The sequence below is a fragment of the Antechinus flavipes genome, chromosome 2 (genome assembly GCF_016432865.1).
Source record: "Antechinus flavipes isolate AdamAnt ecotype Samford, QLD, Australia chromosome 2, AdamAnt_v2, whole genome shotgun sequence".
Lineage (NCBI taxonomy): Eukaryota > Metazoa > Chordata > Mammalia > Dasyuromorphia > Dasyuridae > Antechinus > Antechinus flavipes.
Window position 1 is genome coordinate 70,301,514 of NC_067399.1, and position 25,883 is coordinate 70,327,396.

At 34.9% G+C, this 25,883-nt stretch overlaps 1 protein-coding gene across 1 annotated transcript in view; it reads left to right on the plus strand.

The window, feature by feature from the left end:
• The window catches only part of CDH8 (cadherin 8), a 527,274-nt gene that overhangs the window by 15,356 nt on the left and 486,035 nt on the right, over nt 1-25,883 (plus strand). The window contains exon 2 of the mRNA XM_051975087.1: nt 1,626-2,076. Within this exon, the coding sequence (XP_051831047.1) occupies nt 1,825-2,076 (252 nt within the window). The 5' untranslated portion in view covers nt 1,626-1,824. The remainder of the gene's footprint in view (nt 1-1,625; nt 2,077-25,883) is intronic.

Genomic DNA, 25,883 nt, shown 5'->3' on the forward strand with positions numbered 1-25,883 from the left:
TTCCCTATCCCATTATGAATTCCCTGAGTCAACCAGTTCCCTCTAGTTTCCTAAAGAATTACTTTCACATTTAATCCAATCTAGTAGGATTTCCTCTTAAAAAAAAAAAAAAAGAAAGAAAGAAAGAAAGAAAAAAAAAAAAAACTGGAGTGATTATGTGTCCTATTAAAAATGTATTCTTGGGGGAAAGAAATATATTTTTGCCACATAGAAGTAAGCAAAAAAAAAATCTATTTGACATCTCCAGTAATGGGTTTTTATTTAATTTTATTTTGGCCATCCCATCCATTTCTAAATCTTCCCAATTGAAAAACTGCATTTTTAACACGTTTTATTCCCAAAGGAGAGCTTTTTCCCCCCTTCCATAATTTAAATCTCCTGCTCAACTGTGCATTTAGTTTAGGAGCCCTGGCATGACCTTGATTATCTCTGTGTACAAACTGGACACTATAGAATTTCTTCTGGGAACTTTCTAATTTTATTCAGTCACTATTAGTATCATGGTGGAGGATCACATTTATAGACTGAATTGGAGCAATTTTTAAAAGTGTGTGTGTGTGTGTGTGTGTGTGTGTGTGTGTGTATGCCTGCATGTGTGTGTGTGTGTGTGTGTGTGTGTGTGTGTATAACAGCAGAAAATTGCAGCATTTAGAGATTTTTCCCCTTTTTCTTGAAATCATAGACTATTTTTCTTTTGCGTTGACAAAGCCAATCTCTTTGTCTTGCTTGCCTAATAGTAGTAATTGTTCCCATGAAAATTGGGAAATAATGTTTGAATTCTTATGAAGAAATAGGGCTTCAATGATTTCATTAATATCCATGGAAGTTTGCATTTCAAAACCTTGAACTGATTTGTCTTCCCTTTTAAAAAAAATGTGGAAAGAAAATAATTCCCTGTTATAGTTCTTATTAATAAGCAGCTCATGAAGAAGAAAAATTATACTTGACGAACACAGATAATAAAACTATGACCATTGGGAAGAGGCTACAGAAAAGAAAATTTTAGTTTAATACACAGGAAAAATAATTAGAACTGTTCAACAATTGACTGTCTTAATCTACGGAGAGTTATTTCTATGTAACTGGAGGTTTTTGAACTGAGCCTTCATGACAGGATATTAGAATTTTGGAGTTATCAAAAAAGCCTCAGAGGTCAACTAATCCAATCTTTGCCTGACCATGTAAACTGTCTGTCTCTCTTTTAAAATTTATATCCCTACTGCCTGGCATATGAGCAGATGGTAATAAATACTGGTTGACTGATCAATAATCCCTTTTATAATACTCCCAACAAGTGGTCATCCAGGATTGACCTGAAGACCTCTATTGAGAAAAAACCCATTGCTTCTACTTGTCAGAAGCTTTTAAAGAGTATTCTGGTTTAAGTAGGATGGAGTTTGATCCTTTCCAAATGATAAGATTATAAGATGTCATTACAGAAAGTAAATGCTTAGATATTCTATTGATATGATACTAACATACATTCACTAAACTTTTACCTGAAGAAAAGTGGGAAGCATCTAGATTGGCCAATTAAAATTTTCAGCTAAAGGATTTTGAACCTAAGTGATTTTTTATGAATTATTTCCATGTATTTTTAGCTGGTGTTTTCCTTATTTTGGCAGGAATCTTCAATGACCAGGAAATCTGATGGATTGTGGTCTTGTACTCTGAGCTGTTTTTATTCATGTTTCCTGTGCCATAAACGCCTGGTGGAACTGTAAATGAATGTTTGGTACTACATGATGAATTGGATGGCCAAAGGCTGGAGGCAGGCAAAATAACTGTTTCATTTCTGTGGCAATTTGCTTAACTGGGGGTACAATGCCAGAACGCCTAGCAGAAATGCTCTTGGATCTCTGGACTCCATTAATAATTTTGTGGATTACTGTTCTTCCATATATTTATATGGCTCCAATGGCCCCATCTCAGGTTTTACCAAGTGGATCCAGTTTGGGACTAAATGGGTTGAATGAAGAACAGCGAGTTTTGAACCGCTCCAAGAGAGGCTGGGTTTGGAATCAAATGTTTGTCCTGGAAGAATTTTCTGGACCTGAACCAATACTAGTTGGCCGGGTAAGCTTGTTTTTGTTTTTGTTGTTATTTGTTTTGTTTTGTTTTATTTTAAGATAATAGCTTAATAGTCAATCCATAATATTTACTATTGACACAAAATCAAAGGGATTTTTTATTTGTTGTTGTTTGTTTTGTTTTGTTTTTAATAGATTACTTGTTTAAAAAGTTCATTTTTAATGTCTCTTTAATAATTATGCATCATTTCAAACAGGGTGGTATGTTCCTGTAATTGCCATTACCAGGCATTCTAAGACTGGTGGATTACTTCAGTTTGAGACTTCTGGATGACAGTGTTCTAAACTGATCAGATACTTTCACTATGAATGGCACAGGCTGCCAAAAGTAGGGTAGTAACCAGCCCAGGGTGAAATGGAATGAATCAAATTTTCAAGCATTAGTGGGCTTACAACTGTGAGTTAACATTGTACTTTTAATTTTAGTGAGATAGGGAGATTTGATCTTCAATGATGGTAATGATAATAATAATTGTTTAATTATTATTATTAATTATAGAGCATTTTGAGGGAAGTGATTTCCTAGCATTTTTAATAGAAATAACTTTGTATGCAGCTTTATTATATCCAAATTACATGATACCTTGAAAATACCACTTATTTTTCTGAGTTGTATTTTAGTAGCTATATTAATGGGAAAAACAACAAAAATAATTATATCAATAAACTCCCATTTATTCAGTACTTTGAACTTTTCAGTGTTTTTCTTACAACAATTCAGGGAAATTGGTAGTAAAGGTGTTATATACCTTTTATAAATGAGAACATTTGAAACTTGCAAAGATTAAGTGGTCTAAGCAGAGCTAGAAAGTGTCAGATCCAGATTTAAACCCCAATGTGTTTTTCCCCCTCTGTATTGATATATAGTCTGACCTGTTTGTACTCAATTCATTTTAATTAAATACAACTCAGAAAGCATTTTCTAAGTGTCTATTATATGCCTGGTACTATATCAGGAAGAAAGAACACAGACAAAAAACAAACTTAAAAAATGAGCTCTGACCTATAGGAGCTCACATTTTACGTTTTTCCTAGGTTATTCCTTATCTAAGGCTTGTATTTCTGTTCTTCTGTCACCAGCTATCTTGAATGGGTGAGCTTAGCCGTCCCTTCTGTTCAGACCTCAGTTGGGCAAGATATTTTACATTTTTAAGGACTCAGTTTCTTATTATGTAAAATGAGGGTATTGGATCATCTAAGATCCCTTCTGGCTCTAACTTGTACAGTTTTATAAGTAATGATTTATGCTATTTCTCAGAGATAATTAGAAGTAATGGGAAAGGCAGGGTTTAGTGGATATGTATTGTGAGAATCACAGCATTTTAATTCTGCTTTTCCTTATGGTAGAGTTCTTACTCTATGAAAATATTAGGATTTAGGATAGCTTGAGAAGTTTTTTTTTTTTTTTTTTTCATGTGTTTGGGATGTGTGTGTGTGTGTGTGTGTATGTGTGTGTGTGTATTTGCCTGGATAACATGTAGGTGTTATCTTTGAGCCTTTTCAATCTTGTCTGGCCCTCTTTTCCCCCCCCAGCTAGGATTGTTTTTCTCAATCAGCATTTTCTGGGCTACAGCAGTGATCAGTAGAAGCCTGCTATCTGCTAGCCTAAATTACACGGAGCTCTGCTAGATGCCATAAATGCCAGGCAGCTGCTCGGCACCGTTCTTCAATCTCTGTCCAAATGCTCACAAATAGAAAGCTCGCCATGATCGGAGGTACTTTGCCATGGCTTATTTTCTGATAAGTAAAATCTAGATGTTACTCTGCCAAGTCCTTTCTTCGAAAGGGTAGCAATTTGAAAGGTTTCAGAATCCTCATCAAAGAGATTAGATAGTACACTTGGAGAGTTTCATTTGCTCTTCCAATTTGATGAGGATATTAAAATCAAAAAATCATAAGAGTCAAAAAGGATGTTAGTGGGCATCTTGTTCATTTTCCCTTCTGTTACCTCAGGGATTTGAAAGAGGTAATGCACTTCAAGAAAGAGCCTGATTTCTTCCTATGACCTAATTCGGACTTCTGAGATCATAGTGAAGGGAAAACATGGGGGAATAATATTTGGAACTAGTAAAATAATATTTGGAACTGGTAGGAATCCTTACTCCAACCATCTTATTTTTACAGATGAGAAACCCGAGGCCTAAAGAGGTGAATGAACTTGTCCCAGATGATACAAATAATAAGCAGCAGAGCCAATATTCAAATTGGGATTTTTCTGGATCTGAATCCTATATACTTTTCCATCACACTACATTGGACCTCAAATCCAGGTCCCAAAAAATAATTTGTACATAAAACTGCTGTTGGAATTCAAGCCAGCATGAAACTATCAACCTTTATTTTATATGGAATTATCAAATTAGATTAATAACTCAATCCTAATTAAGATTTTACTCAGTCAATCTTTAGTGACAACCAATTCAGAACTAAGGCTAGGCAAGATATGTAGGTAACAGATCTAGCAAGAGAGGAGATGGTGAAATGAAATAGGATTATAGAATTATAGAGGCAAGGCAATTTAGAGATCATCTGTTTCCTTTTACAATTTAAGTAACTGAGATACTAAGAGATCAAGTGATTTGTCCAAGGTCACACAGGTACTAAGTACAAATAAATGTTCAAACTCAGTTCCTTTGATACCAAATCAAATCCTCTCTATTTTGTCATAGTTTTATATATCTTCTAAAAATGTATACATTTTGAATGCCAGAAAATCCCCCTCCTCCTTGACTAAAGGGATTTATCTTGAAATAAGAAATTCTTTCCAATGCTTTGAGAACTCAAGCCTTCAGATGATAGGAACATAAAGGAGAGTGTTAAAGAGGAGGAAATAATTTTAAAGGTTATTTTTTCAGTAATCTGGCATTTTTCCTTACATCTTCTGGGGAAGAAGGAAAGAGGGAAAGCAAAAAGGAGGGAAGGAAGGAAAGAAAGAAAAAAAGAAAGAAGGAAGGAAGGAAGGAGAGAAGAAAAAAAGGAGGGAGGAAGAGAGGAAGAAAGAAAGAAAGAAAAAACAAGCAAAAGAAAGAACAAAGAAAGAAAGAAGGAATGAAATGAAGAAAGGGAAGAAGAGAAGGAACAAAGGAAAGGAGGATGAAAAGGAAAGAAAAAGAGAGAAAGAGAGGAAAAAAGGACAGTTAAGCAAAACATATTTCTACATTGGTCGCATCCAAAAATTATATTTATTATTCTGTATATTAGTCTATCTATTCTCTGTCATGAGAGAGGCAGCATTCTTTCTCATTGATCCTCTGGAATCTGATTAAATTTCTTAAATCTATCAAAATGATTATTTTTATAATATTATTTTTACAGTATAACTTGTTCTTCTGCTTCTGTCCATTCAAACCTGTCCATGTTTCTTTGAAACAATCCCCCCCTCCATTTCTTACAAGAAATAATTCCATCACAATTATGTTTCACAAATTATTAATTCATTACACAATAAATAGGGATCCCTTTAGTTTCCAGTTTCTTGCCACCACAAAAGTAATCACTATAGGGGGATTTTTTTCTCTTTGATTTCTTTTGGATCTTTTAGATCTAGCAGGGCTGTAGCTAGGTCAAAGTGTATGAACTGCTTGCTTGTTAACTTCTGAGTTATTTGAAATTGCTATCCATAAAGTTCCATCATTCACAATCCTAACTCTAATAACTAGTTGGGAATAATTTTCTAACATAGCCCAATGTGGAATGTAACAAAAAACAAAGCAAAACAAAGACAAACAAACAAGCAAACCAAACTTGTTCTGTTTTCACCTAAATATTTAGGTGAAAAACACACTGTTAGATATGACAAGTAATAGAAAAGAAATATTGATGTTCTTAAACTTTCTCACACACACACACACATCCACACACACACATAAATCTACATCATATCCACATATAAACCACTGACAATGTAATATATTAGTAAATGAAGAAAAAACACAACATATATCTCTTTCTGATAGAGTACAGAAGTTTTCTATGAACACTAGATAAAGAGAATTGAAAAAAGTTAATTGAGCTCTACCCTTAGAATATTTGTGGGAAGTAAATTGTAGAAGTTTAAAAATTTCCATGTTTAGAAGAATGATGAGCCGTACTCTACTCAGGATTTCTTAGACCTGTATTTTATGTGAGGGAGAGAGGGAGAGACAGAGAGAGACAGAGAGGGAAGGAGAGAAAGAGACAGAGGGAGAGGGAGAGAAGGAAGAAAAGAGGAAGGGAAGGGAAGAGAGAGATAGAGACACAAGGAGAGATACAGAGAGACAGAGACAGAGAGACAGCGATATACACACAGAGATAGAGACAAAGAGACACAGAGACAGAGAGGCAGGCAGACAGAGACAGATAGACATAGAAACAGATAAAGAGACAGAGATAGAGAAACAGAGAGACAGAGACAGAGAAAAAAAAAGGGAAGGAAGGAAGCCCTTCAACTCAAAATGAAAAATGAATAGCTCTTTGCTTAATAATCATCAGAATACCCAACTGTCATTGTTATCAAATGCCATTTCATTGGATCTTATTTGAGCTTTATCATTACATTGCTTTTTGGGGACTTTGGGAAAAAATGGTTCCTTGGGATTGAGTAGAATTGAATTTTAGCTAGTGCTCATTAACGAATGCCCATTATGTTACTGGCAAAGTCACATCTTTTCAGCCTTTAATTCCCTCCTCTGTAAAAAGAAGAGATTGTATTAGGTTGTTCTTCAAGCATCCTTTCAGCTTTCATATTTTTTTCTATTTCATATTCCATTTTCTAAGACAGCTTCTAGATGTGACACTACCTATTTGAAGATTCTTTCTAGAAGTAAAATTTGATAATAACATCCTTTGTAATTTTGATGTTACCTTCCAGATAGCTTTGTATCTCTCCCCATGATGGACCATTTCTACATTAATGAGGATATCTGGCATTCTGCTAGCATTTTAAATACTAATGTAAATGGAAGCTTGTTTCACTCATTAGCATACAGGTAAAGAGATCTTAAAGGGCCTATCCATGACCCACACCTAGTGATGTATTTATGGGGATAGGACTTGAACCAAATCTTCCTGACTCCAGACCAAGCAGTCCATTCACTGAGCCATGATGCTTCCAATTGGTCCATGTTATTAATTATCATCCATCATAAACTTCCTCTACCACCCTCATTTTCATGCCCTGCCCAAGTATGGTACTATTTCTTATTCTTTTTCTCAAATGAGGCATTGTAAGCACAGATTTTCTATCTAAAACCCTATTTTAGAATCTCAATTATGTCTTTGAAAGGGAATTAACAAATTTATTCATTAGTATTTGATAAATACCAAAATAATTAGAAGTTGGGGGAATTATTTGTACTGAGGGTGGTATAATTTAACTTTTTTTCCCTGTAGGAGAGTTAAATTGATTCTAAACTTGGAGAGAAAAAAAAAACTTTCAAAAAGCACTTCAAATAATTCCTTTTTTTCTTCTCAAAGAAAACTGCTCTTGCACAGTTCTACTGTAGTCTTTGTGGAACTGAATTGTAGCTAAGTCAAAAATACATTTCAGGTTACTGCTTCAGAATAAGAGGCAGGCTAAGTGCTTGAAGCAATATTGCTTTGGGGTCCTTACACCTTCTATAATAGCTTTCTCCCCTCCCTTCTTGCATACTGTTCTACTTTCAAAACTTTAATACAATTCACTACTGAGCCTTTCCCTGGGATCAAGGTGAGAAACAATGTTTATTTGTTTATATCACCAAAGCAAGCATGCTCTTTCAAATGTTCTCACATAAACTACTGGAGTATTAGAGCTGAAAGGTGATGGAAGTTGAGTTTCAACTGAAGGCTAGATCGAGATTTTTGGTTTTAGTTTTTTTTTTAATTTGATCTGATTCAAATTAGAACATAGAATTTTAGAGCTAGATGAGATTTTAGAATATGTTTTAGAATATGTTAGAAGACAATATAGATGATAAAACAGTAAATAAAATGTTGGAACAGGAAGAAACGTTAAACATCATTTAATCTGGTTTCCTTCTTTGACACAAAAGAAAAATGAGTATTTCAAGGTAATACTGTTAGTAACTAAGAGAAAATTAAACCTGATTTGTTTATTGTAAGGCTAGAGCTCTTTCTTTTAATGAATGGCCTTATTGTTACATTGTGGAAATGGATTGTAGATATCTTGATATAGGTTTTTATTTTATTTTTAATGTCGTTTTTATGAAGGAATTTTTTGATGTAGGGTTTTTTTTTTGGTTTAATCTTTGCCAAGCTCAATGTCTAGTATTATGTAAATAATTTTAGTCAGTAACAGTAAGCTTACTAAAAGCTTTTTTTTGGGGGGGAGGGGGAGGACTGGATTTTTACCTTTCCCCTCTTATTCTCTAAAGCAGTTACGTTCTCTTTTCCTCATCACTTGTCTGTTTTCCCATTTAATGTTAGATTAAGAATTTCCCAGACCAAAAAGAAAAGAAAAAAACAAGCCAAAAAACGAGGAATAAAGTCTTGTGACAATATTTATATGGGAGCAATATGAAAAACACCATTCTAGTTAGTTATATGATTTTTTTGTTCATGAAGCATCTTTAAAAACAGATAACATAGTTAAGTGCTTAGTATATGCCATGCACAAAATTGAAGCAAAATATATAGTGCTAATTAAATTAAATTAAAATTCATTGGTGGCAGAGACCAATCAGAATTACTATTAATCCTTATGCATTCATTCATTTATTCATTTGTTTATTTTTAATCTTGAAATGTCAGAGTTAGAAGAAATCACAGAGATTATTTAGCTCAATCTCCTATTTAGATAAAGTTAGTGCTCCAAACATTCCCTGGTAAGTGGCAGTCTGGTCTTTACTCAAAGAATTTTACTTATGAGAAACTCATTCTCTTATTAGGCAGTCTTTGCCAATTTTGGACAGGTCTAAATGCTGGGCAGTCACCCTTTCCCCCTTTGATGTTGAGCTGAATTTGACTTCTCTGAAACTTTCTTCAACTGCTTTTTTGGCCTGCCCTCTGGGGCCAAGCAGAACAAGTATAATCTCTTGTAATAGAAAACTAGAAATATTATTTTACCACTTTCAAAGTCATACAGTAACTCAAATTGAGTTAAAGGAATGATTCCTTTTAAGTGGTAGTTCATTGATAGATGAGGATGCTTCTTAAAGAGTCTTCATTAACTGTTATAAATGAAAATGAGGATTTCCAAAAAAGTATAAACACAATTTGTACTCTCAAGTATTTTGAAGGTTCCCTTGCAATTGTTTCTATTATTAATTTTAATTTCTGGGAAAGAAACATTTGCCAGAAAAAATGTTAAATACATGCAAATTATCACAAGTTCAAAAGCCACAGAATATAAATTGAGGAAGGTTTTCTCCATATATGAATTAAGATGTGTGTAAGATACATGAAATTCAGAGTTCCTTTTTTAAGGGCTGAACAACATCAGAGCTGAGAGAAAACAATGTTCCAGATTTCTTTCTGCTCCAGCCCAACTCCATATAATATTTATACAATAACATCTTTTGGAATAACTGAGGAAGAAAAAGCTCAAAAGGGAAGGGAGACATATTCTTTGTCACAACATCTGAAGTATTCCCATATGGTATAGAGAAGTGGATTTGTGTTATTTGACCCTAATGTTCAGAATTTAATGGAGTACAAGTTATAGGGAAGCATTCAGAATTTAATGGAGTACAAGTTATAGGGAAATAGTTCATTTTAGGAGAAAACATACTAATTATTAAAGCTGCCCAGAAAGGACTGCTTTAGGATTTTTTTTAGGAGGGGGTTCTCCTTCCCTTGATTTCTTCAGGCAATTGTTTGGATTTGCCAAGGATGGTATATAAGTATTTGTTTCTCATGCAGGCAGTTTGATTATCTGACCCCTTAGGTTCTTTCCTGATTCTACCTACCCCCTAATTCTGCATCCAGCCAAACGTTGCTCCTTTAGCATTCAAAACCTTATTCTAAACCCTTTTCTTTCATTATCCTATCACTCTCCTTTTTCTCATTATATTTTCCTCCTACCTGGTCCTACCCAATGATTCCTTATTTGGATATAGCTCCTTCACTTGTGATGCCACATCTATTTATAATTCTCTCCCTCCAAGGCACTGACTCATTTTCTCTCTTTAAATTTGACCTTCTAACCTTCCTCCTTCACTTTAACTGGTAAATCATTTGGGTGGTGCTTTATATGAAGGACACGGAATACCAAATAATTACCCTGTATTATGGTATACAGTGTCAGTGGCTGCTGAGAAAATTACACTTGACATACCATTATTTTTGCTGGCCGTTTGCATGTTAAGTGTACTGGGCCAAATAGTTGGAGTAAAATTGTATTCCCAGTCTTGCGAGTACAATTCATTTTCGGTTCAGTGAAGCTCCTGCCTACTCAGTGTTGGTGTGCCAGCCAGCCTGTTTTCAGGGATTGCAAGTCAGCATCTCCTCCCCCCAACTCAGAACTCTAGAATATCTCACCTGTGAATCACTCACTGGCTGACTGTTCCATAGGGGGAAAAACAACAACAACTACAACAACAACAACAAAACACACAAAACCCCCCAAAATAGGAGTCTCAACACTACTGAAGATTGCTTGGTGCTGAAGTCTATTACAATCAATGGAATTATATCAGTTATGCAAAATAGCACTGATTCAAGAGCCTCAAACCCAAAGGAAATTTGTCAGACGATTAAAAAAGAAATTATACACTGAGAAATAATAAATAAGATAAATTTATAAAATGAAATATAGTAAAATAAAAATAAAATGGAATAAAATAAGCAAACAACATACAAAATGAAGTCCCAGTTCCAAGTATTAATGCTGATTAAAAGGCAGTATGATATAGGATAGAGACAAGAATTCTGGACATGGAGTCTAGTTACTTTAGTTCAAATTGCTTTATTTTTCAATACTTCAGTGTCTTCTTTTTGTAAAATGAATATATTGGACTAAGATTGGTTAAGGATAATGGAAGAATATAGGACTAAGGGGACCTGGATTCAGATCCTGATTCTGCTAATTACCGGGGAAACCTTGGACAGAAAATGATTCTGTTACTTCCTGCTTGTGAAGAATAGCTTCTTAGATCTTTGGTTTCTTTATAAATTGAAGGGTTGGATGAGAATTCTGCAAAGATTCCTTCCAGTTCTATATTCTGTGATTGTATGCCTGTTGAAGATCACAATTACAATTTCCATACCTATCAGACGTATTACCCTAATTCACTCTCTGAGACTCAGTTTTTCTCATCACTAAAATAGGGATGATAATAATACTTCAGTTTAACCAACTGCCAGACTCATAAGGAAAAGTGCTTTGTAAAATCTTAAAGATTTATATAGTTGTTTAAACTGAGAGATCCTTCAGTGTCTAGATAAGATTTTTATTTGTTTACATGTATTCCCAGGGCATAGACAGTATTTGGCACATAACAAGCAGTTAATAAATGTCTAAAATGCTTTTTATTGTATCTGTTCAGTGAATTTTGAATCATTTCTGATATTCTGAACTTTTATATGCATTGAAGAACCTCAGATCTAGCAAATGGATCACAGGTCATTTAATGCAACTTCTATTTCAAATAGGAATCCTCTTTGAAACATTTTCTGTAATTGGTTATAAAACAAATAACATGCAGAAAGTCAGTGTTAAACAAATATAATAATAATAATAATTCTTATCTTAGGGAAATAGTGAACTTTGCCCCATTCTCACCTTGAGGTTTTGAGTGACTCATTTTATCTCTGTCTAAATTTTCTCATCCGCTAAATAGGAATAACCATATTTATACTGGGCAGCTGACTGGGTGCAGTGAATAGAATACTAGGCTTGGAATCAGGAAGACTCATTGTCATGAGTTCAAAGCTGGTCTCTGACACTTAATAATTATGCGAAGCTGAGCAAATCATTTAACCTTTGTTTGCCTTAGTTCTTTATGTATAAAATGAGCCAGAGAAGGAAATGTCAAATCACTTCAGCATCTTTGCCAAGAAAACCTTAAAAGGAGTAACAAAGAAATGGACACAACTGAAACAATTGAACAATAATATTTTACTATATAAACTTTATAGGATGATTAGGAAGACCAAATGAGACAATAGATTTCCAAAGTACTTTGTAACCACAAAGTGATGTGCCAAGGTCAGCTATTATTGCATAATCTTCATATTTTGATATGGAATAGGTTTTGGAAATTATATATTCTATCTCATTTACTCAATAGATGTCATTAATCAAGAAAGGTTGGTTACTTGATCAAAAATCATATAGACAGTGAGTACTACAATGGAATTTGAATCTAGGGCCTCTGATTTTAACCTAATTTTACTTTGTTTAAGACTTTTCTATATTTAATACATTCTTTAATTAATAATGATCAGGTCATAGAAAATGTAAGGACTCATTACTGATTTTTTTAAAGTTATGGGTACCCTAAGGAAAATATTCAGTAAATATAATTTTCTTTTTAAAAACTTTATTTGGAATTTTAAATGAACTTTAATAAGAACTGGAAGAGCTACTCTTATTAATCAACAAATTAACATCATAAATATCTTTCAATAGGTTTTATAATGAAATTGTTCAGAGAGAAATAAATGTTGAGCATTTGTAAAAATATGACATCACTATAGAATGAAATGCATTTAAAAATTGACAGAAACTCAGTATCATATAAAGGAAAAAAGAGAATGTGTTTTGGGTCCTAAAGACAGAAAGGTTGAATTTTGGCTTGGAAGGAATATATGATGCTCTATGAAAAATATGTGACTATTGTATTTAAGCATACATTTTGAAGAAGAAGAAGAAGGTAGAGGAGGAGGAGGAGAAGGAAGAAGAGGAGGAGGAAGAGGAAGAAGATGAGAAGGAACAGGGGGAATAGGACATCAATGATGACAAAGAGGAAGAGGAGGAGGAGAAGAAGAAGGAAAGAGAAAGAAAGAAAGAAAGAAAGAAGAAAGAAAGAAAGAAAGAAGAAAGAAAGAAAGAAAGAAAAAAGGAAAGAAAGAAGGAAAGAAAGAAAGAAAGAAAGAAAGAAAGAAAGAAAGAAAGAAAGAAAGAAAGAAAGAAAGAAAGAAAGAAAGAAAGAAAGAAAGAAGAAAGAAAGAAGAAAGGAAGGAAGGAAGGAAGGAAGGAAGGAAGGAAGGAAGGAAGGAAGGAAGGAAGGAAGAAGAAATTTTGGGAGAAAAAATCATAACCTAAAGAAGATCGAAAATCAGGATGATGAAGATCCAGAAATTAGAACAAATTGATGTGATTGTTATTATTATTATTATTCTTATATTTTATTAACCAGCATTCATTAAGCTCCTATTATGTTCCAGGCATTGTGCTAAGTGCTGTAGATACAAAAAAGCTAAATAATGACAGCTTTTGATGTCAAGTAACCTACAGTTTAATAAGAGAGACAAAAATAACAAGAGTTATATAAAAATAAACTGGAGATGAGCAATAAAGGGAAAGAATTAATATTAAGGGGGGGTCAGGAAAGGTTTCTTTCAAAGGATATGATTTTAACTGAGGAATGGAAGAAACCAAAGAACTAAGGAGGTGGGAGTGAGGGGAAACACTATGCCATTCAGCATCTATTGAATGAATTGGGGCTGTTTAGTCTAGAAGAGAGATGATTTAAGATTGTTGTCTTAAAATACCTGAAAAACTATTGTATGTAAGAATTAGATCTAAATGTTTGGAAACTGCAGATTAGTAGATTTCTGCTGGATGTGAGAAAAAATAATATGATAGTTATCCCAAAAATGGATGTTTGACTGTAGTTGGTAATGAGTTTTTCATTACTAGAGAAACAAAAAAAAGGAGGGAACTGGGTGTTATGTATAAGGCTGCTATACTCCTGTCTATCTATGGATTGGATTAGGTAACCTTGAGTATGTCTTTAGAATTCCATGGCATTTTGATTATATAATAAGTTTTTTTGAAAAATATTTGGCAAAACTCCGTTTTGTAAAAAATGGATCCATAATATTCAGTAACAGACAAGAATTCATCTGATGAACAATTAAACATATCCAAATGTCCTCTTTAGTTTACAGTGCTGCAGAATAAATAGATTGTATGAAATCAGTGTTGTCAAATTCAAATAGAAATAGGGCCTTTAAATCAAATGTAAGGATTACTGTAGGCCACATGTTGATTTAGAAAGTCAAAAGTTAATATTATCGACGTTCAATTATATTTTTATTTATTTTGTCAAATATTTTCCAATTACATTTTAATCTGCTTCAGACCATTTTGGTGAGTGTTTCATAGATTACATGGTTCATATCATTGGGTTAGATAATCTCTAAAGCCCTTAATATTCTATATTCTTTGATTCTTTCCAACTCAAAGTCATAGAACTTTATGTAAGGCTCAAAAAACACATCAATATTTGGAAGAGTAGTATTTCTTCATATTCATTTTCCTTACTAATTTTAACATCTATAGGATTCTTTTCATGTTTTTATCCTAGGTAGAAAGAAAGAGAAAGAGAAAAAGAGAGGAAGGAAAGAAAGAAAGAAAGAGAGAGAGAGAGAGAGGAAAGGAGGGAGGGAGGGCGGGAAGGAGGAAGGAAGGAAGGAAGGAGGAAGGAAGGAAGGAAGGAAGGAAGGAAGGAAGGAAGGAAGGAAGGAAGGAAAGAAGGAAGGAAGGAAGGAAAGAAGGAAGGAAGGAAGGAAAGATGGAAAGCAAAGAAGAAAGAAAAAAGGAAGGAAAGGAAGTAATGGAGAGAGAACGGGAGAGAGAGAGAGGGAGGAAGTAAGGAAGGAAGAAAGAAAAGCCTTAGGATATGATGAATTCTTATTCCTCTCCTGTAAAGATCTAAATTGATCTTTTTTATAAATAAATAACAGTTTGCTTGAAAGGATACCTTTTTTCCCCTCTGACCTCTATATCTTGTGATTTCTTTCCTTTGATTCATATATTGCCAAATAGCAGGGTCAGTGGTAATCATTTTTCGAAGTATTGAAGTAGAATTGGGCCCTGGAGACCCACAGGAGATATTTGATGAAAAGCATGTCAAATGTAGGAGCTAAGCTGTATATGCTAATTGGATGTTTGCTAGGAAATTTGAACTGGAGTACGCCTGTTAAGGAGCAGTAAATGTACAAGTGCCACCTGGCAGGAGGGAGAGAATATAAAAAAAGAGAGAAATAATATCAAGTTCAATATGGTAAGAGCAGGTGAAGGACTTCCAAATTGTTTTGGATTTTGGGGGAGGAATTAAGTTTAAAGAGGTGGGTAAAGGTGGAAAGAAAGGATTGAGGGGAGATTAAGCAAATGAAAGAGGGTCAAGGTCAGGGTCAAGGGTAAGATAGCACTTGTATATGATTCTGAATGATGTTGTTTGTTAGATGGCACAGTAGAGAGTGCCCTGGGCCCCATATTAAGAAGCTTTGGGTTCAAAATCCAGCCTCAGACACATAGCTGTGTGACCCTAGACAAGACTCAAGTTTTGTTTGCTTTAACTTTTCTCATTTCTAAAAGGGAGATGATAACAGCACTTACTTCCTAAAGTTGTGAAAAGAAATAATACTTGTAAAATGCTCTCTAATGCTTAAGGCACTATATAAATGCCAATTATTATTCCCTAAAAATACCACCAGAACTGAGATTTTTCTGAATGTGCTCTGGACTACTCTTTGGCTACTAGTAGTGAATTAATGCTGCATCAAATACTTGATCATAAAGGATATGATCTTGAGAAAGAAAAGCAGAGACCCATCATCTCTGCTCTTTTCTAGCTCTTGGGTACTGCAGAATGGAAGGGATGGAGTAGCTCTTTGGGGGTAACTGATGATCTCATTCAGCTATGGAGTGATGTGTTGTGTGACACTGCTGACTGTCCCCATGGACTGGATTAGTCAGAGGGAACTTTTACGTGATATATGCCACTGAGCGTTCCCAGCCTCCTTGGTCTGCATTTACAACTCCACAGCAGATGTGCTATGAAATCTGTGGTGTATCAAATGTCACTGTTCTTTCACTGAGACAACAGCAGAATTCACAATGAAGCTGATAATAAAACCTAAGAAATATGAGGAGCTGCATGATAGAAACCCATGTATAGATATATCATTGTTCTTTCAGTGTTTCCATGTCATAGAGCCTCAGTGTATATTATATATGCACTTGTTGATGTAATAAATGGGGGACATCATGGTAGGAAAGCCACTGTTAGATGAAATAAAAACTATCGAAACTTTCTGATTTTCCCATTTTGGGAGAAAGTATTATTTTCCATTATTTCCAAGCTGAAATGTAGGTTTGTGTAAGTCACAATTCCTATTAGTAGCCACTGCTTTTGTATTTTCTCATTTGGGCCTAAGCTTTCAAAGTTATATGATTGGACAGAAGTTTGACATTCATACCTGTCTTTTGGGCTATGTACAACACATGCCCTATTTTATAGATTATCTACACAATGCCTTATGATATGTGAGCACCCTGCTTGATGGTGTATGTACCAACTACCTTTAAAAGATTTTCATAACACGCCTCACAGGGTATATGTGATGTATCTCATGGGATACATACACCCTTCATTATGAGGTATGGATATGGCATTCATACCCTCTATGAGATATATTTTGTTAAAACTTCCCTCATGGGTATTGCCAAAATTGATAATTAAAGTTGAATAGTTTTCATCTTAAATCAGGCCCTGATTGCATTTCAGTCATGGATCAAAGAAAGGGTAGAATGAAGATTCCTTAATCTCTCGAGTTTGGTCAGAATAAAAAAATAAAATCCCAAACCAAAAGACTGGAACAGAAAGAAACTCTTCTTCTACAGTCACTTCAACTAATTATTTTAAGGGTAAATAATTTAGTAACAATTTGCTCTCCCATAAAGGAAACTGGTCAAGGGTAACTCAGGTTGATAAAAGGCACAATTTGTAATCTATAATACTCTCTGGTGCATGTCTCCCAAAGTCCCATGGCTCAACAAATTTCTTGTTGCTTACCAAAACTAAAATGAATTCCTAATCTATTGCATTCTATCATTCCTTTTGCCTACCCCTCCAAAAAAATGAAACAAAAAAGCATGATGCAGGTTGACATAAGGCTACCCTCTTCTGATATCGAATAGCTATCCTTTAGATAATAGGAACACCAGACAGAAGATTAAAAGTACCTCACAGAAAATCATTTACATGGATAAGTAATTAGTAGCATTGAACAAGTCCAGAATTTGCCACTCCACAAAATGGGGCACATTTTGTGGCACTGCCACATTATGTAGGAAGTCTTTATATAGAGTGTGTAGATGGTATGTACAGAAGAGTTTTTCTTCTCTTTGAATTAAACCCCTACCCCAATCATTTACTTCTGGAAATAATAGTAGAAATAAATTTCTCATTGTTGCTTTTTTCTCATGCTTTTCCCCCTCATTTTCCTCCCTTAGTATTAGAAGTTCTTTTGGTTTGATGACTTGAACAGCTTTACCTTTTTAAAGCATTTTTTTGGTCTTTTTTGGTTGTTGTTTATTTGTTTTTCTGTTTTTTAAAGATGAATTTACTTTGATCATGAACTCCTCCTAGGAAAATCCATTGTGTTTTGGATGACTAACTCTAAGGAAGTTTCTTCTGACACATTAAATAGCACTTTATACATAATGTGTTATTTGATCCTTAAACATTCCTATGAGGTGAGTAGTAGAAATATCATTGCCTCCCTTTTACACATAAGGGAACTGACACCAAGAATGAATGAATGAATGAAAAAAATATTTATTAAATGCTTACTATTTACAGCATTGGTATATACTAATATACTAAGCATTGGGCATATAACATCAAAAGAGAGCTGTCAACAATCTCATATTCTAATAGAAAAATAAAACTTATAAAGGGAGTAATAGCCAGAAATATTGTCTTGATACTGGAAGTTATAAAAATGGAGAATGGGACAATAGGACCATCCATTGCCATTGAGTTTCTGGAAGCCATAATAATATTTATTTGATTACATTTCTCAGAGTAAGAGTTGGAAAAGAGAAAGTGGTCATTGCAGTGTGGAAAATGGAAAATGATTTGGGGGAGCGGGTAGTGGGAATAGAAGGAAGCTGAAGATTTCTGCTTCCAGAGAGCAGAGAGCTAAGCAGCTGAGATTTTCAGTTCATGGTCCTTGTTGGTCCTCAATGGAACAGCCCAGGTCAAGGCAGCAATAGTAGCTGAAGGGCATAAAAAACAAAGAGTAAAATACTATGTTCAAGGCCATAAGATTTTTCACTGTGACACTACCCTCCTTCCCAAACTGTGCATCTGTGAGAGTTCCAACAACTCTGACTTCCACTACAACTGCACCGTGACATTAAGACTGCCCTTCATGGAAACCTTCTCTTCAAAACACTTTTTTTTCCTTTTTGCCCTAGGTTAAAAAGATCTTAGTTTTGGGTTCTGCTTCCCTCCTCTTTCTCCCTTCAAAAACAAAGCAAGAGAGCACTTGAAATTTTCTTTAAAATCTTATTAGTCCCAGCTTGACTTCTTTTAGGAACTTGGCTTAAATATAATGAATAATTTCATGGCAGTTCTGATCATGAATGGTATTTTTTTTTTTTTTCTGAATAGGAGGATTCAGGGTCTGGCATATAGCATTTGTTGAATAACTCCTGCTGGCAGGACTAGGCGTATGAGTCAGAACAATTTTAGGGAACCTGCAAACATGATGGTGATTTTCCCCCCTCATTTTCCCCCTTAAACTTTTCCAGGGAGAGAACAGCAGTTTTTAAAATGACGTTCTTACTGGGCAGGAGCCAGAAACTAGATCATGCACATTTTACCTTGGGTCACATCTGGAGCAGAATAGTCTGACATTGTCTCATTAAATAAAGTTATTCCAAGTTTCAAACTTATCTACTACGACATTGGCTTATGGGGGAAGGAACACGTTGAAACCCTCAGATTTTCCCAAAGCAACCCCAAAACCTCGGAACATTTTTTAGAATAGTGAAAAAGAAATAAATAAGCTGTTTCATTAGAGTTTGCATTTCCAGGCTGAGCTTCTGGCCGTTTTTGTGTTTTGGATTTTTAAAGAATCATTTAGAATGATCTCAATGTCAAGACAGGTAATGTACTAACACACAAACACACACACACACACATAATCTTGTACCCACCTCCCCTCCTTCCAAGAATATATTGGGAATATATTCAAAAGAATGTCTGTTTTTCTATAAGCCTATATTACTTTAATCATGATCTTTTTCATTTACATAACTTCAAATTTTCTTTACTAAGATACCAAAGATCTTTATAATAATCTCATGAAGGAAAGGGGAGAGAGTAAATATTTTTTTAATCATTCACTATGTATCACACAATATACCAAGTGCTTTTCAATTTTTTTTTTTTTGTTGTTGTTCTTCACAAGAATCCTATGAGGTAAGTACTATTATTCCCATTTTAGAGTTAAGGAAACTTGAGATAGACAGAGGTTAAATGATTTGCCTAGACTCATATCAGTAATAAGTGGCTAAGGCTGGATTTCAACTCAGGACTTGCTGACAGTAGTGCCTACTGTTTTATCCACTGAATGACTTAGGTAGGTCAACAAGAAGCACGATATTATGAGAGATAGAAGGAATGATAAAAATCACCTGGTCCAATCTCTTAGTTTTGCATTTGAAGATAATTAGACTGAAAGAGGGGAAGGGTTGTGGCCAACTTGACAAAAGCAGATTGGAACAGTGCCCCCAGCCTCCTCATTTCCTATCTAGTACCTTTTCCACCATATCATTTATCACCCACATAGTTGTTTCTAACAACTATATAGATCTAGTATCAATATTTCATATTAATATGCTGAAGATTGGGGTCTATTAGCGATGGTAACTCCCTCTACACAATTAGAAGCATTCACAACCATCTGTCAAGTCCAGAAACATTTCTTCATCATTTACTATGTGCCAGGTATGGAATAAGCAGATTTTAGGGAGTGGTCTGAGGATGAGAATGGATCAGAAATTTGACCATAGTCACACAGCTAGTAAATATGACAGGTAAAATTTGATCACAGGAGAAGTATACAGCGAATTAATGACAAGTCATGGTCTAATACTCAGGTTTAAATTTCTCTGAGTTCCTAATGAACTACACTTAAGGAGTCTTGCACCATATTCTGTAATATAGAAATATACATGGAATAATTTTATATATGTATATAGAATATATATAAATATATAACATACATATTATAAAATATAAAATATGATATATAAATAAATATAACTATTACCATATGAATCTGTATATGTATATATATATACATGTTTGTGTCTTATAGTAGCCTTCTCTAGGGTGGAAGGAGGCTGTTAAGGGAAAAAAAAATAAAATTTACGTGATAATTATTACCTATTTAAAAGGAATAGCAAGTTGGACATGAGTTACATTTCATGTACAATCATCTTTTAAAATTATGCTATATTACGAAAATGCTTGTTTTATTCTGTAAACTAAAAATTAAATAAAAAAAACACAATTTTTCCATAGAGTAATTTAAAAATGTACAATGCTTTTTGTTAATCAATAAACATTTACTAAGTGCCTACATTGTTCCAGGCACTATGTTAAGTATTTAGAATACAAAAAAGAGGCAAAAGACAATCAGTACCCTTAAAAAACTTACAGTCTAATGTGAGAGAAAAAAGGCAAACATAAATACTCAAAGCAAGCTATATTATATATATGTATATATATATTTGCTATTTTTCCCAAATATATGTGTATATATATATGTATATATTTATGAAAAATAGCAAATAATTAAGAAGGATGGCATTAGAATTAAGAAGGGTTAGGAAGGCTTCTTGTGAAAGGCAAGATTTTTGGGGGGGAACTTAAAAAAACCCAGAGAGGTCAGTAATTCAGAGTTGTGGAGGGAGAATGTTCCAGTGATGAGGGCTAGCCATAGAAAATGCATGGATCTGAGAGATGGCGTTTGTTGTTCATGGAATATCCAGGAGACCAGTATTTCTAGATTGAAAAGTATTTTTTGGGATGTTGGGGAATAAATATGTAAGTAGACTGAAAAGGTAGGAAGAGATGAGATCAAAATGGACTTTAAATGTCAAACAGAATATTTTGTATTTATTCCTGTAAGCAATAGGAAACCATAGGAGTTTATTGAGTAGGGGGTAAAATGATTGGATCTGCACTTCATGAAAATCACTTTAGGGCCTAAATGGAAGCAGACACCAGCAGGCTTTACAATAATTGAGGCATAAAGTGATAAAGGCTTGTACTAGAGTGGTAACAGTGTTGGAGGAGAAAAGGAGAGATACTTGAGTGATATTGCATAGGTCTTGGCAACAGCTTGGATTTGGGGGATGAGAGTGAGAAATTCAGGATGATTCCTAGTTTGTGTGCCTGAAGGACTGGGGGGATGGTGTTGCCTTCTACTGTTATAGGATAGATAGTGAGAAAATTTTGAGAAAAGATAATGAGTCATGTTCTGGACATATTGAATTTAAGATGTCTACTGGACATGCAGTTTGTGGTGTCTGGTAAAAAATAATTGGAGATAAGCGATTAGAAGTTAATAAAGACATTGGGACAGGAAAAGCAGATTTGAAAATCATCTGCATAGATATGGCAATAAAGTTCATGGGATCTGATGAAATCATCAAGTGAAGTAATATAGAAGGAGAAGAGAAGAGAAAAAAAAGAGAAGATATTTAGAATAGAACCTGAAAGACACTTATAGTTAAAAGATGGGATTGGAGGAGAATTCAGCAAAGGAGGCAGAGAAGACTGGTCAGATAGGGAAGATGAGAATGAGAAAAAGAGTAATATTCCAAAAACTTAGGGAAAAGAAAATGTAAAAGAAGAAAGAGCAATCAATGGTGTCAAAAGCTGCAAAGAAGTCAACGAGAAAGAAGATTGAAAAAAAAAGGCCACTAGATTTGGCAACTAAGAAATCATTAATAAATTTGGAGAGAACATTTTCAGTGGAATGATACAGTTGGAAGCCAATTTATGGGATTTAAAAAAAAAGTGAGAAGAAAGAAATGAAAACACTATTGTAGATGACATTTTTGAGGAGTTTAAGTAGGAAGATAGGTAATGGAAGAATCAACTAAGGGCCCCATCTTGTTTTGTTTTATTTTGTTTTCAGAGAGGACATGGGGAAAATTTGTAGTCAGTAGGAAATGAAGCAAAAAAGAGTAATTAAAAATAAGTGAAATAGTGAAGGTGGAAAATGAGTCAATCTGTTGGAGGAGAAAGGGGGAGATAGGATCATTTAAACAAGTAGATGGATTTGCCTTGGTTAGGAGTCAAGACACTTTATCCTATGAGATAGAACTAAAGAAGGAGATAGTGGTAGAAAACATCTAAGTGATAGGAGTCAAGGAAGAGGAAAAAGAGAGTTCATGCATAGTAAATGGTCTCATTTTATTTTTTGCCTTATGGTATAAGTCAAAGTCAGAGAATAGGGGGAGAGGGAGCTATGGCAAGTTCGAGTAGGATTGAAATGCTGTGGAGAGCATGATAGTAAGTTTATTAGAGAGAGATAATAGGACCATCTAGTGGAAATGAAGACCCAGTTAAGTTTTTGTAATAATTTTGCAGTGGACTCAGTTGAAATGATTGTGTAATTTTCTCCACTTTTAATCATCAGTGATTCAATTTAGTAAACATTTATTAACACCTACTTTATGCCAGACATTGTGCAAAGCATGTGTGGAGACCCAAATTCAGTGATTGATGGGAGTGATCCAAGGCTGAGAGCTGACTCTTTATAATCAGTAATATGGTAAGAGACCTAGAGATTCAATAAAAGAGAGGTAGTGTAGAATTGAACTGATTCACCAAGCAGTCAAGAGGAGAAAGAGGCTAGTTCAGGGGAGATAGCCATGGAAAAGATTTGAGTGGTCAAGGTAAGTAAAATACTCATGATTCTACTATTTTTACAAGCCATCTTAAATACATAATTTGCACTTAAATTAATATCAGTAGTCATGTGTTTAGATAGAATTTTAAGGCTTGCAAAGACCCTTCTTTTCCACAAACCATCTAGTTTCTTTGTCAGGTATTTTGTTCAAAGATATTTATTATCTCTTTGAAGATGAAGAAACTAGTTCAAAGAGAGCAATTTGTCCACAGTCATAGTCCTGTCCATGCAGCAGAGTGTACCTGCCTCCACAAGCATCATGTATAAGTCCTGGTCTCCCTCCCACTCCTTATAGTGAACTGAGTAAAAAAATTCCATCTTGACACATGCACTGGGAAGACAAAGACAGAAGAGGAAAGCATCAGGCCAATTTTTCCATTTCTAATCCAGAGAAGCTTCCATTTAAAAAAAAAAAAGAGAGAGAAAGAAAGAAGAGAGAGAAAAAGGAAGATACTTCTTAATTTGCCAGAAGTTTCATTTCTGTTAACTTTTCAGGAAATGGTCTTTGAACATATTAGAAAACTATTGATAACAACTCCAGTGTTATATGTAGCACACTTCTTTGACTCCTTTTACAATACCTTGTCCTCTCTCTCTTTCCTTCCTCTCTCCCTTCCTCCCTCCCTCCCTCCCTTCCTTCCTCCTTTCTTCCTTCCTTCTTGCTTTCCATCCTCTCTTCCTTCCTTCCTTCTTTCCTTCCATCTTCCCTCCCTCTCTCCCTTCCTTCCTTCCTTCCTTCCTTCCTTGCTTCTTTCCTTCCTTCTTTTCTTCCTTCTTTCCTTCCTTCCTTTTCTTTCTTCTTTCCTTCCTTCCTCAAGTATTTTTTTCCTATTGCCTATTATATATCATTATTAACATGCATGGGAGTGGACGCTAGATAGTTCAATGAATAGTGTGAATAGAAGTTAGGAAAAATTGACTTCGAGTCCTCCTTGTGTGATATCAGATAAGTCACTTCTCTCAGTTTCAGTTTCCTCTGTGGAATGAGTGAATGACTCCTCAACCTCACTGTCCCTATCTAGTTCTAAATCTCTGATGTTCTAATGCCTTTTCCATATACCCATTAGGAACAGTTTTAAGATTATTCCCTCATTTCTATGGGCCACTGAGCAGTCACAGAAGCTCTAACCTTAGCTAAATCCCTGCCGCTGAAAAGATGTACATGCATATGATGCTGAGGCATTTAAATGGCACCATCCTATTAGTTTTTGTACTATCTCAGAAAGCCTGGAAGCATTCAGCATTCCCATTTAGAATTCAAAAAAGAAGTGCGATAAGAATTTTGAGGAATAATTGTTGAGCTTAAGTAAAAATTAAAGAATGAAGCTTTCAGAAGGGGTTGTATTTTAGTCAGCTTGGTGGCACCTGGCGAGCACAGAGTGACATTGTACACTGGACCTGGGAACTACAAATCTGAGCCTGCTGTTTTTGCTCTCTAGTTAATGGTCCAGAAAAGGCCGCACAGTTTAATCTTTGTATGGGAACTGGTCACCAGCTTAGCTGCAGGGGGAAAGTCAGTAATGGCAGCAGGAGCCAATGTCTCAGCAGTGATCTACTATATATTTGTTGGTATAGGACTCTTACCTGGAAGTTAGCAGAGAAAAAGAAAAAAAGAAGCATCTTTAAAGGAAAAGAGGAAAAGAAAGAGAAAGAAATCATGCCATAGTGAAAACTGATGAGAAACTCCAGTTACAGAGAGAGACTTCTATGAGTCTATGCTATTGCTGTTGGTAGGGAACACTGAAAGATGTTGTTGGGAAATATTCTTCATGAGAACTTTGGGTACTTGAACTATGTAGATTCTAAAATGTCTCTTTTTGCCTCCAAGGTTTAATAATGCCATACATGTCCTTTTATTAAGCTGGAAACATGATAAAGATTATGTTGCTCAAAAGTCACCTGGAGTCAAAAATGTTTGCTCTTTTCCATGAGTCATTACCATCTCACATCATCTCTCTCTCTCTCTCTTTTTTTTTTTTTGGTCCAACCTTTCCCTCTGACATGTCTTTCCTTCCCTCCTTTACCCTCCTATTTCCATTCACTTTAAATCTCCAATTCTTCTTCCTCCCCAGTTGCCTGTTTTGTACTCTTTTCTATGCTCCCTTAATCCTTACTAATCTCACTCTATCTCTCTCCACTATTCAATTTTTTCTAATTATCTCCCATCTTTTTTTTTTTTTTACATCCTCAACTCTCTTCCTTTTTTTTTTTTTGATTCTCTTCTGTTTTATTTCTTCCCATTTACTTTTCTTCTTTTTTTTATTCTCCCTCTTTGTCTTCCATACTCTTTTTTCTATCTTCTTTTTTCATTCCTTTTTTCTCTCTTCCCTCCCTCCCTCCCTCTCTCCATCCATCCCTTCCTCCATTCCTCGCTTCCTTCCTTCCTCCATTCCTCGCTTCCTTCCTTCCTTCCTTCTTCCTTCCTTCCTTCCTTCCTTCCTTCCTTCCTTCCTTCCTGTTTCCTTCCTTCTTTCCTCTTCCTGTTCTTGTCTTTTTCTCTCCTTTACAGTTTCCCCATGCTCCTGCCTTTGCTCCTTTTCCTGTCACTGCATTACTGGAAAATACCAAGGGAATTGGTGAAAAAGCAGTTGGCCAGGCTTCCTCTTTACAACAAGGGACTAAGATTTCTATGAAATGTCTCCAGCTAAAAGATTGCTAAACTAAAATCTTCAATTTGGACCCCCTGCTTGTTATAAATTCCTATTTACAGGAGCCCACCTATAGTGTTTTCATTTAAACTGGCCTTGTTTTAGATTGAAACCTTCAGTACGGGTGCAGAACTGAACTTGCACAATCGCACGCACACAGACCCACACACAGAAAGGTACACACACATATTTTATAGATTATACTTAGCACAAGAGGCCCCTATATGTAAGAGTAATAAGTGTCTAAGACTCCTCTGTATTTCTTTGTAGTTAT